The sequence below is a fragment of the Leptonychotes weddellii genome, chromosome 13 (genome assembly GCF_054177405.1).
Source record: "Leptonychotes weddellii isolate Sample4059 chromosome 13, ASM5417740v2, whole genome shotgun sequence".
NCBI classification, from domain to species: Eukaryota; Metazoa; Chordata; class Mammalia; order Carnivora; family Phocidae; genus Leptonychotes; species Leptonychotes weddellii.
Genome location: NC_138381.1, coordinates 55083977 through 55097358, shown reverse-complemented (window position 1 = coordinate 55097358; position 13382 = coordinate 55083977). Strand labels below are relative to the sequence as shown.

The following is a 13382-nucleotide window of genomic DNA, read 5'->3' as shown; positions in this document are numbered from 1 at the left end:
ATTAGTTAAAGAGAGAGAGCACAAGCTGGGGGAGGGGCAGAGGGAGAGACAGGGAGGGACTCTCCAGCAGACTCCCCGCTGAGCACAGAGCCTGACGTGGGGCTTGATCCTACGACCCTGAGATCATGACCTGAGCTGAACTCAAGAGTCGAACACTTAACTGAGTGAGCCACCCAGGTGCCCCTTTTTAAAATTTTTCTAGTGTGGTCCTTGTCAGAGTGTCGATCTCAACCTGATCGTAACTTCTGATGATGCAAGTCTCTTGCCTTCCTAACCTAGGTGGCTTCTGACGGCTAGTTACCAAAAGACAACACCATTTTACAATAGGAACTCCACACAGAAGTTATGATGGAAAGCCATTTTATTTTTCCCTAAATTTTAAAATAAAAGACTTGAATGGAAAACATTTAGTACCGTCAAGTCACCCTGAATGCCAGCGATACCTTGACTTTCATACACACAGGAAGCCAGGTCAAAGTCCAGTCAGCGTACACATTTCTCCATGGCTCTTCGAACAGTCTGGCATGAACAAAATTTTCTGCCATTTTGCTTTAGCAAATAGCAACATAATTGAAAACTTTCATGTCTCCTATGTGACCCCGAAAATCCAATTGCTATATTTATTAATACAGTTAGAAAAATAAAAGCCTTAAAAAATTCATGGTATGAGTTCACGGTGCTAATCACATCATCTCTTCAAAGGTAAGATCATTTTTAAAACTCCTACATAACAACCTTCTGGTTTAATTTGAAAGGCTTAAGATGGGCGAAATCTAGTAAGACTGTTAGGTCAATGTACATATCAATTATTTCATTTTTACTTGTCCTGGGAGAGTTAATTCCCATTGTCCACTGAATGAATGCCTTTCAAATATTAATAAATATATTACAGTATTTACAAGCATTCTTATCTACTCTGACACTGGTAGAAAGGTAAGCTGTGGGGAAGGAATGCTATCCCAGCAGGGCAAGCTCATGAAGTCTGGGACAAAAGGGGCAGGTACTGGAGGATGCGCCAAGGGCTCTGCTCAGGTGTGCACGCGAGCTCTCAGACACATCTCCTTCTGACCAGCTAGCCGATCTGGTGTTGTTGGATCACGTGTAAATGCTGAATAGCTGGAAACCAGGAAAAAAAGGAATACTGCGAAGGCATGTCATTTTAGTATTAAGAAGAGGAAGACAGGCCTAAATTCAGACTAAGGTTAACAAGGGTAAAACCATGCTCCATAAGCTGTTAGTGAATTACTCTCTGGGAATTACCTAATTTAGTTGAGGTGTTGGGTACATGTCATGGATATGGGAGAAATTGTAAGAAATTGTTTTGGCAATAAAAAGTGATGCTAATTCGATTTCTACACTTTTAACCGTGTCACGTGTCTTCCTCTCACACTGCGAACTGTCTCATGTAGACCTCCCACCCACTTGACAAACCTCATTAATGCTGCTGAAGGATTCACATTCTAATGCTCTGGTAAGAGTGATCATAATGCCCTAATCAGCCTAGACAGCATCACAAACCTGAAGGAGTGAAGCCGAAGATTGAGATGAGCTAGGTATCTGCCTTGTGAATGTGAATGAAACTCTCATTTTAGGGGCTTAGTTTCTTATGTTTTAGTAATAGCAGTACTAGTCATTATTTAAAAAAGCCTACTATCGTGGGTCATGTCTATGTACCTACACAAATACCATTGCCTCTCCCGGGAGTCATTTCGAGGCCCAAACCTTGGGCCCTCAAAGGGTGTGTGGCTTCCACCAAACCATCTGGGGTATAGAGTCCAAATAGTCCCTTGGAAAATTTTATAAATGAGATTCACCCCATATAATGTTTAAATCTCTTACAGGAGAGTCTTTAAAATAATTTAAACATGTGCAAAATGAAGAAGGGTTCTCTGGTGGCTCATGTTTACATGCAAATACAGACGAACTGTTAACATGCATTATTTTAGTCAATTGGTAAAGTTTATTTCATAAGTATAAGTAATTTTAAGCCATTTACTAAATTGTAAATTTCAATCCGTTAAAAACTACTACCAGAGCAGTTTTGAGGTATTACTGTTAATCTAATATAGAAATGTTACTATGCTTGGATGTGGAATGAAATGTGACTGCCATGCCTTTTATTAAATGTTGTTGTTGCAGTGCTGACTACAGATGTGTCCTATAGCTTTTAGGAAACTCTTGTGCATGTGCATTAACCGATTTTCCAAACATCAATGGCAATTTGATTGGTTGGTCATTTCTAAGCATAACTAAAATAACAAAGGACAGCTCCTAGCATGGGACAAACAAGCTGAGAAATTTCAGGTGTACACTGCTACCCTCCAACCTACCTCCACCAAAAACCCACCCTACTCACTCCAGTCGTTTGCAAGGAAAACTTGTGCAAAAAGCATCCAAAAAGTCCATCAGCAGGTTAATTTTCTTGTAATTTTAAAAGAACTAGACAATGTTTTTTCCCCTTAAAATTCATTTATAAAAATAAATAAATTTCAGTTTGAGACCTCAGGTACCAAATTGTGGCTTAATTTAGTTGTGATGGCTAAGACTATAAAGTTATGGAACGTGCAGTTGAAAACGGATGAGCTCCAGCTCATTCCCCGAAGTGTGGCAATGGCCGGCACCCTACGCTGTCACAACCCTTCTCACAGTTAACCAAAATACACTCGACTTCTTGACAAACTTTTAGCCTTCTTTTGTCCTGAAACTCCCACAAAACTTTAATTCTTAGACCTCTGTTACAAAACCACAGGTAACCATAATACATTCAAGATAGGGAATGAAAACCTGTCACCCACTCAGGAGACACTGATCCGTGGCACCAGGGCAAACACAGCGGCTCAGAGGAAATGGTCCCCCACTGGGGTGTACAGCTTACCCAGATGTTCTGTACTAGAATGCAGGCATGAAGTCCCTCCGCAGAGCAACAATAATTTAAAATCAGTTTGAGAGGAGCAAATCCTTCCAGGTTTTGTGCCGTGAGCAGATACACAGCCTGGCCCGGCGACCCCGGGGACCTGGTATGTGGCAGGGCCCGGCCACTGTGTCCATTAGGTAGGAACACTGTCGGGTGGAGATGCCAATATGACTTACTGCTTAGAACTGTGTGAACATCGACACCGTTGTGAGGCCGACTTCTCACGGGAGAAGCTTTTTGCCTTAGTCAGGAAATGATCTGAGGAACAGTAAGGAACTGAACTAAGGAAAAAGTCTCTGGCCTCCAACTCCACACACACACACACAAGCAAGTTTCAAACTACTGTTCTCTCTTGGTGCAGACGAGCAACTGGCTGACCTGTCACGTACCATCAATTGAGATGAACACAGCATTCAGTCTGTGGAACAACGTGATGCGGAAAAACCTGATCTAATGCAAATTCAAGCCTATTAACTAAGACCACGGCAAGGAGAGACAGCCCAGCTCAGTGTTCTCCCGCGCTAGTGCCGACTCGGAACACAAAGCAACTGAAAGGCACGGGCTCAGATTTCATTGATAGTCCTCTCTGAAGGGCAGTATTCCGAGGCGCCTGGGGAGGACATGTAGAAGGACTGTGTTTTCCTTTTTAATCGGGCTCTTTTGTTGGCCAACACCAGGCTGCGCCGGCTCGAACTGATGATTTCCGAAATAAACTTTTTGCAGTCTACACACACCTCCATAGTACTCCAGTCCTCCATCAGCTCTTTGGGAAACTGTAGTTCTTCATCGGATTTGTCCACAGACTTAGATTTGGACGGGAACCTGGAACAAAACAAAACGTTTAGAATATTGTTACTTACAGTTCTACTGCAATACTAAGAGAATACATGCAGAAAAAGTAAATCTGTTGCCAAAACATTATGGAATGGGCGAGTCATCTCATGTTCTCCCAAAGGAAGAATTTCTAATTGGAAATAAAATTCAAAATATATTTTTTTAATTTTATTTATTTATTTGCGAGAGAGAATGAGATAGAGAGAACATGAGGGGGGGGAGGGTCAGAGGGAGAAGCAGGCTCCCTGCCGAGCAGGGAGCCCGATGCGGGACTCGATCCCAGGACTCCAGGATCATGACCTGAGCCGAAGGCAGTCGCTTAACCAACTGAGCCACCCAGGCGCCCCAAAATATTTTTTTAAAAAAGGAAACATGTTTTAGTAAGAAATAGTAATATGGAAGAAAAAATGAAATAATAATACTGAAAACTCTTAGTGCCCCTTCCAGAATTTTTGGGAAAAAAAGCATATTTATTCACCCGAATACCATACATGATCTACAGTAGACTTTAACAACAAAAACAAATCAAAGTACATGTTGCTAATGTCCTACTGATAATTCAGAAGGGACTTTAAGTTCTTTCTCCAAGGACCCCGCGTCAGAGTTGGTGAACATGAGATAACTGTAGAGAGGAGGGCAGACTATAGTAAACTGAAGTCAATTGGTCTTAATCCTGGAAAGTTATCTTCAGACCAGCTTCCTCAGCATTTTTGCATTTATCAAATATACCTTCCCCTCTCCCAACAATTCTATTTGGGTGACTAATTATTTGGATTCCAGAGAGCTGGAGTTAACGAGATCAACATTGTAATAAATGTTTTGGGTAATTTTTTGAAATAACTAGGAATCATCTATTCATGGACTACTTTAGTGAAACCAAACAGGAATATAAGTTTAGAGTAGGTACAGAAAGGAACAACAACGTGCCCTACAGCCTTGAGCTCACAGGTGACAATCCACAGTCAGAGGTTATCATGGCGCAGTGCCGGGCACAAGTCACCAGCGGGGTTCAAGACTTCCTTGGCTCACCGCCCACAGCCACGGTGCGCAGGAGTAGCACTGCAAGCCCCCAGCACCAGTGCTGGGCTCCCTCCCCAACCGAGGGAGGCTGGTGTGTAAAACTCCGACCTTTTCAGCCCTGTGAGTGTGTGAGCCAAGCTGGCGTGACCTCCTGTCCTTCCTTAAGGACCAACGGTAACCTTACTCTGCGTTAAATGCAGAGGGACTGATATTCAGGCAACTGTTTTTTAACTGCCATAAAGCTTTTGGCATAAAGCTTTATTTCTGCCATATTTACAATAGGAAGATAAGCCAAAGTGATGGCAGACCATTGGAAACCTAGAACTAAACAGATATGCTTTCAAAACTAAAGAAGAAAGATTAGACTGTTACGTGCAAGTTTGCAACTCCACTGAAAACAAGGTCAGCTTTAAAAACGACACAGATGTAGTGAAAAGAAGGGCCATATGCACCCGAATGTTCACAGCAGCAATGTCTGCAATAGCCAAACTGTGGAAAGAGCCGAGATACCCTTCAACAGATGAATGGATAAAGAAGATGTGGTCCATATGTACAATGGAATAGTACTCAGCCATCAGAAAGGATGAATACCCAACTTTTACATCAACATGGATGGGACTGGAGGAGATTATGCTAAGTGAAATAAGTCAAGCAGAGAAAGTCAATTATCATATGGTTTCACTTATTTGTGGAACATAAGGAATAGCATGGAGGACATTAGGAGAAGGAAGGGAAAAATGAAGGGGGGCGGAATCGGAGGGAGAGATGAACCATGAGAGACTATGGACTCTGAGAAACAAACAGGGTTTTAGAGGGGAGTGGGGAGGAGGGATTGGTTAGCCTGGTGATGGGTATTAAGAAGGGCACGTACTGCATGGAGCACTGGGTGTTATACGAAAACAATGGATCGTGGATCACCACATCAAAAACTAATGATTTTTTTAAAAAATTAAATAAATGGGGAAATAGTGTTCAGGCATTGGAAGATTAGATATTGTTAAGATGTCAGTTCTTCCCCAGACTGATACTTATATTCAATACGTTGCTAATCAAAATCCCAGAAGAAATTTTTGTAGAAGAGACAAGCTGATTCTAAAACATAAGGAATAGCATGGAGGACATTAGGAGAAGGAAGGGAAAAATGGAGGGGGCAGGAATCGGAGGGGGAGATGAACCATGAGAGACTATGGACTCCGAGAAACAAACTGAGGGTTCTAGAGGGGAGGGGGGTAGGGGGATGGGTTAGCCCGGTGATGAGTATTAAGGAGGGCACATTCTGCATGGAGCACTGGGTGTTATACGCAAACAATGAATCATGGAACACTACATCAAAAACTAATGATGTACTGTATGGTGACTAACATAATAAAATTAAATTAAATTTAAAAAAAAACTTTTAAAGGACACACAAAAGTAATTATTTCTAAAGTAGAAAAAAAATTATGACATTCAAGTATGCTTCAAGCAGCTAGCCATGTTCCCTTGTCAAGTTACCTTTAGGAAGTTTTGGAGACTTGTGTGCAAGTCAAAACTATATTAAAACCAACCACCCAGCCACCCCAAACCACGCTGAGCCCAAACCCTACCCCGTCAGCAGTCCTCAAACGGAATATTCTTCTTTTACAGAGGATGCTCTGAGGTCCCAGGCCCCTTGCTCACCTGGCAATGCTCCGGAGTGGCCGATGGTGGCCAGTGGCAGGCTTTTCTGGCCTCATGCAACTTTCCCCTCTTTGCAAGGCAGAAGGTCCCAATGAAAAGATGGGAAGAGTGGAGTATGGTTTGGAGGGCAGCCGCATCTATTATCCCAAATAAAACCGAGAATGAGCAGTACTATTAAAGAGGTAGACTACTAAAAATTAACACAAATTATAATTTCACCAAGCTTAGCTTACCTTTTTGCAACACTGTGAACACACCGGCCTGTATACAAAATCAGAAAGGTTACTCAGCATGATACCATAGATGGACTGCAAAGTCAGAGAAGCCAATGGCTGTGTGGTTATGAATTTCTATAATACACTGCAAAAACTCTCTGGTTTTTCTACTAGAATGTGACAAATTGATATGACTGTGGATCACCAAGAAGACAAATCTGTAAACCTTAATTCTTACACTGTTTCCTGTAAAAGGATCAACTTATATCTGTCTGGGCTTCTCTTACTTGTCTATCCAGGGATCACATGACAATCACATCTACTTTTTTTCTGTTCCAACTGGACGTATGATTATTAGAGTGATCTTAGTTATGTAAAAGAAATACATGCAGAGAAGCATTTTCCAGGTTTTATTCCAAGTAACTGTTTCCTCTATTCTTTTGAAGAAATCAGTATTATTAACTCCCAAGCACTGCACAATCTGATAATGGGTGGGTAATCTCTAATATTGTTCCTGTGTAGGAAAATGATTCAAGTACGAATGCGATCAGTGTTTCTTTGACTATGGTCATCAAATACAAAAAACCTTACCTCTTACAGAACTGACAGGTATAAGACCAGGTGAAGAAGGAAAATCTCCTGGTTCGGCAACAAAAGCAGAGCTAAAAAAAAAAAAAAAAAATTTAAAGGGAGAAAAAAGCACTGCCAGCAGTTAATTTCCTAATTTACACGTCTAAATACACTTTACATTTATATAATGGGGAAGGTTAGCAGACAGAAGGAAAAAGGGAATTCAGAAACCCTGTTTTCAAGTTTGGCTCTGTGATAATTATAATTTGACTCTTTATTTACTTATAATTCCACTTTTAAAAGGTAGTAATATTCCATAGCTCTCAGAGGCTCACCATCATGGAATCAATCTGAAGAAGGTTCTAAGACAGTTTCTTTCTCAGATATAGTTTCTTTATAAGTCTTTAAAATGCAGACATAGTTGTGTGAAGGTATGCCATTATTTACTATGGTTGTTTTAAGTCTTCCAGTTTTTGATTTCTCAGGGAGAAATAAAAATACTTTTTTTTTTTGTACACAAGGCAGAACAGAACTGTGTATTAGAGAATAAGCCTCTTACCTCCTAAAATCCCCTACAAGTCCTATACCATCTGGCTGCCAGCAGACCACTCCCTCGGGAGACCAGATCATTCTAACCCTGCTTATCAACCAACTTGAAATAGCTCTACCTTTCCTTTTTTCAGGGCGGTGTAGACATCTTTATACTGTTGGTATTTTTCCAGCTCTGCCTTCACCAGGACCTGACGAATATGCATCACTTCCTCCACAGTGAGAGCTAGGCATTCCACTGGATAGCAGAATTCCTCCTGAAATTCAAAATTCCACATGAATAAGAAACTCCCACCCCCCTTTTCTGGCACTGCACAATTTCCCTTCAGATCAGATACCTGGTTAGTAGCTTCAGAGAAGAAAAGAGGTTTCCCAATGAACACAGGAACAGAGCTGGCTCACTCTGGGGACCACAAAATTTCTAATCACACCAAGACAACGGATGGCAGAAAACTTCTGGGGACCATGTCAAACATCATAGCCTATTGAAATTTCCAGGAAAGGAAAGTTCCTCACATTTGGGTGCATATTTTGCCTCAAGTTTCTATTCCATTAAGCAGAGCTATGTATCTATGCACTGAAATCTTGAAGAAAATTTTCTTGTTCTAAACCAAATTGACGTGAGTTTGCTCTTACGATTATGCCAAGACCTTACTTCCTGTTGTGTTTTATACTATATGCTAATAGATAAACTGCAAATCAACATTGGTACAATTTAGAAAACTGGTCTGTGGTACCCAGAATAGCCAAGAGAATGTGGTTAGTAATTTATACTGAGAAGCTTTATTTAGTGGTAAGTTACATCAGCACATGGTGGAAAACGCTAATGGCGCAAGTGGAACTGGAACACGGAACCACCGGGACAACCTCCACAGGCTGCCCCCAGTTCTCTGGGCTTCTGTTATTACTTTTCAGTAACTGCAGAATACACAGTCAGCACTGGAAAGACGTGGAGAAAATCTTAAGAATTTCACCATAAATATTTATGTTGGCTGTCTTATGCTAATGGTTTCCCTAAAAACAGCCGAGGAAGATGTTGATGTAACTGATCCCACTGAATAAAAGAGCCTCACCCCCATCTGCTCCCCATCCGGCTCTGCACTTGATTGGTGGATCTAAGAGAAAGACAGAATGGTCTTATGCATTCTCACCCTGCCAGGCTTCACAGGGGCCATTGTGGTGTAGGGACACTGAAACTTAATGTTCTCAGTGCAAACACATTATAATTCACTCCCACACACACACAATAGCATTGCTCACAGGCATTCTGGAATCAAACAAGCCAAATGGGAACGCACATGACTATGAAAGCAGTCAGTTTATGGAGTTTTAACATTCAGTTCTGTCTTTCAATCAGAAAAACAAAAACAAATCTAGGTTGCAAACTTGATAAACATTAGCATTTACTAAGAAAAGTAGTTTGAATAACTGCTTCTTACTAACAATCAGTACAGAATCATTGCTGTTCAGGCAGACTGAAAGAAGGTTAAATTTGCTTAAAAATGTTTTGGTAAAAATCCTGCAATTGAATTTTTAAGAGGAAGAGCTTAGTATCTGGAGGGTGGGAAGGTAGTCTGTTCAGGAAGATTATATCATTTGCTCTAAGATGTCTAAAATACTTTTTTAAAAAATCACCATCACATAATTTTCTCTTTCAATGGGAAAAGCTTTCAAAGATAACAGGATTAAATTGGCTTGTCCAGTATCTACTCTGTTTTGCTCCACCCTGAGAAAATAGCCTAGTGTCAAATGGGAACAATGCACTGCCTGTGTGAAGGTTAGGCCACTAAAATTGTGCATGAGGTAAGCTTTGTTGGCTGCACACGTCTGAATGATGGCTTTTCTCAGCTTTTAACATATTTCATAAGCAGCTTTCCTATGGTCTTTTTTATTCATTAGTGATGAGTGTGACTGTGGTGCATTTTCTGACAGCTAACTATGTGACAAAACTGCTGAGCGGGAACAATCTAATGTATGAATCTAGCAACTAACCAGATACTCACCACCTGAGATTTGGTGCTGTGCAGGTGGGAAGAAGGCAAATGGTGCCAGTTTAATGAACTTTACAACTAGGGCTGGTAAACATTTCCGGTAGATGGGAATCCTTTTTATTTGCAGGGATATCCTAGCACACACAATAGACCTGACAGGCTCTACACTTCCCTCTTCTCATTCTTAAGTCACAATGGACTTAGTCAAGCATACTTTCAACTTACTGCTTTGAACCATATGCAAATCCAGTACTTTGTAGGACATAGTAAGAAACTGTATTTGTGTGTGTTCTTGTTCTTTTTTAAACTTTCAAGCAGATTACTGTTGAATAAAATAATTTCCATCAGGTCAAATGCTAATGTTTTAATTCTGTTGCTTTCCCAAGGACAACAAAACTTTAATGCAACATGAAAGAAAATAATAAATAGTTACTAGAATTAGTTTTTATTTTTTTTAATTGAGAAAAAAATTCTAATTCAACATCCCCCAAGCCAAATTAAGCCTTAGCCTCAACAGATCTTGCTGAGATACTAATGCTCCAAAATGTGAGGAGCACTCAGGAGCTTTACACTGGGCTTGGTCACTCCTCCCCACGCCCTGAACTCGGTCATAGCCAGACATGGACTCTAAAATCCCCTTGCTTCCCTGTGCTTCAATCTCACTCCTAAACTTAGGAAAGGGAAGCTAAATCTGAAAGAGTTTTAATAAAGATTCCAATATGCTAAAGGAGCAGATGAGCCTTTAGAACTTACTCTGTATTATGTCACTAAAATCCCTGAGTTTTTGTTCAATATTCTGGTTACATTTACCATTCAGAAGGGTCAGAGTAAGGGAGCACAGAAATTATAGAGCATAATGTAGACTCTGGTTTCTGAACCACAGAGAGAATGGGAATATGCATATTCTATATAGTATTTTTAATGAGCAAAAACTTTGTAAGTAGCAGATATTTGAAAATTATCCAAAACCACCATTTTTTTCTTGAGTTTTTAATAAACCCAAGGCAAATTTAAATTAAAATAGCACCTGTTAAGTTTAATTACTCTTCTCTTTTTTCGAGTTCAACTTTAAAACTCAAAGTGAACTCTTTGCCTACAGTAATAGTATAGCCTTAGTATACAGAGATCTCTGTTTGGGGAGGATTGATAATAAAAATGAAAATGCCAGCAGATCTTCGGTAATAGCAGTAACAGTGACAGGAGTTAAAATGCCATCCCTGCACCTGACCACGTACTACCCAAAGGGCCAGATCTAAAATGGCAAAAAGAATAGACATCTATCCTCTGTTTCATGACATAAGAAGAGAAAGGAATTTGATGGATTTCATTTACATTCAGAGTCTCTTCTCCAAACCAAGATGCGTAATAAAGAATAACAAAGAAGCCAGCTGCTGGTTCATTTGCCGAGGGTAGGTTTAGTAAATGAAAGGCCTAGGAGAGCCAGGAGCCTGTATGAGGCGGGACAGCAGAGCAGTGGCAAACGCTAGTCTCGTCGGCAGCGCGCGCTACTCTGGGGGCCGGGGAAGCTTTTGGCATAGTTCGAGACCTTCTGACTTCACTGGGATTTGGCAGGTATTATCCTTTCTTTAAAAAATATATTCTGTATGAAAATCTAAAAAATAATGAAAGGCATAAAATTTAAAATATTTAAAATAACCACATCAATAAAAGGAAAACTTAAAATCTCTACAGAGAAGTGGGCTGTCATAAAAACCACGTTAACACTGACCCATACAACACAGCTTTATGAAAGATGGTGGGGAACAGAGAGATTCTGAGCCTAGGGTTGCACAGCCCCTTGGAGCTCACGGTGGGGTGTGCGGGGAAACGGGGAATGATATGGTTCCATGGGTGGGGGAGTCCCCGTGGCTATGTGGCCTGGCAGCAGGCTGCTCTGTCAGCTGGGGGAGGGCGCAAATGCTGTTGCGATGGCGGGAAGGCCGGAGAGGAGAGCGCCCCTCAGGCTCTCGGGGAGTGCCCCCTGCACATGGAGAGGAGACGGCATTCCTCCCGCTGTATAACTGGGTCACTCACAGGTCCCTCTAATCTGATGCTGCATTTTGAGTCTGTTGTCCTTTCAAGGTCATTTTCCTTTCAGCTGAGCTCATGGTGTCCTCTATGCATCCTACAAAAGACTGGAATCAACGACCAGAAGCAAAGTGCCCATCTAAGCTGTTAATTGTCCAGACTGCAGTAGTGGCGATATCACTGTCAAAGAGATAGAGAGAGTGAAATAATTCCCAGAACCAGCAGAAAGAGGCCAACCTTTGAGGATTTCCACCTGCTGGTAAAAGCTCTCTCACATAGATAATACATAGCCCCTGCTACCCCAAACATGGCTGCTTCAAAAGGATGAGAGCTGAGCAGAGAAGCTGTTTGTATGGTAGAAAAAAGTGGTCGGAAAGGCGTCCTTGGCCAAACACTGGTTATCCTAGGAACCTGAACAATAGATAAGGGAAAAAGAAAATGGCAGGGGGAAAAGAAAAGGAGAAAATAATGCTGAACATGAGTGACCTACGAATAGTGGTTACAGAGCATGAAAGAAAACCAAAACAAAAACACCACTGAGGACGTTAACGGTAGATTCCACATGTGTGTGTCCACACCACGTCTGCTCCCATAGGCGTAAATCAGTAATTACACCAGGAAATCATTCCCAGAGACTCTCGAGTTCACGCAGCAGATGCTCCTAACTTGGCTGTCCTGGGAACGGCCGCCCCCAGCCTGTGAAAGCAGGGTGTGGCGGCGTGCACCAAGCAGCACTTGCCCCCCCCGCCCCCCGGCCCCTGGGGAAGGTGCTGGAAGACAAGTCGCCTTTCACTTAGATGGGCAATCATCCTCAATCATTTGACCAAATAATGAAAAAAATTACGTTTTAAACATCCTAAGGAAAGGGAGGGAGATACAGTAAAAATAAAAACGAGTACCTAAGAAGACCTTTCTGCCATTTTCAGTGGAGGGGTTCTAAATACACAATGATTCCTTGTTTTCTTAAACATAGTTAAAGTTTTAAATTGTCGTACTTTTAAAAATGATACTTACCAAGCTAGAGGGCACTACTGCAAGATGAGTGTGACCTTATGGATTTCCCAAACCAAGCTATTAGCAAGAAGGGTCACTACTCTGACCTGGATGTTACCTTGTGTCAGCTGGCGCGCTGGGCCCTTCGAGGGAGCTGTGGTTCCGTGTGGAACCTGGACGCCATCCAGTGCTGAACAGAAGTGCTTTCCCACTGCCTTTCACTGAGACTCTTCTCTGTGACTGCAGATTGGTTTTTTTTTTAACTTTAATTTTTTATTGTTATGTTAATCACCATACATTACATCATTAGTTTTAGATGTAGTGTTCCATGATTCATTGTTTGTGCATAACACCCAGTGCTCCATGCAGAACGTGCCCTCTTTAATACCCATCAGCAGGCTAATGCATCCCCCCACCCCCCTCCCCTCCAGAACCCTCAGTTTGTTTTCCAGAGTCCATTGTTTCTCATGGTTCGTCTCCCCCTCTGATTTCCCCCCCTTCATTCTTCCCCTCCTGCTATCTTCTTCTTTTTTTTTTTTTCTTAACATATATGGCATTATTTGTTTCAGAGGTACAGATCTGAGATTCAAGTCTTGCACAATTCACAGC

The 13382-nt window shown here is 41.5% G+C and overlaps 1 protein-coding gene across 1 annotated transcript in view; it reads right to left on the bottom strand.

Annotated features, from left to right (window-relative positions):
• Nucleotides 1-343: 343 nt before the first annotated feature.
• The window catches only part of SPIRE1 (spire type actin nucleation factor 1), a 170636-nt gene continuing 157597 nt past the window's right edge, over nt 344-13382 (bottom strand). The window contains exons 11-16 of the mRNA XM_081802551.1: nt 12018-12266; nt 7881-8018; nt 7234-7304; nt 6661-6688; nt 6428-6564; nt 344-3736 (exon numbers count right to left, since the gene is read on the bottom strand). Coding sequence (XP_081658677.1) covers nt 3478-3736; nt 6428-6564; nt 6661-6688; nt 7234-7304; nt 7881-8018; nt 12018-12266 — 882 coding nt within the window. The 3' untranslated portion in view covers nt 344-3477. The remainder of the gene's footprint in view (nt 3737-6427; nt 6565-6660; nt 6689-7233; nt 7305-7880; nt 8019-12017; nt 12267-13382) is intronic.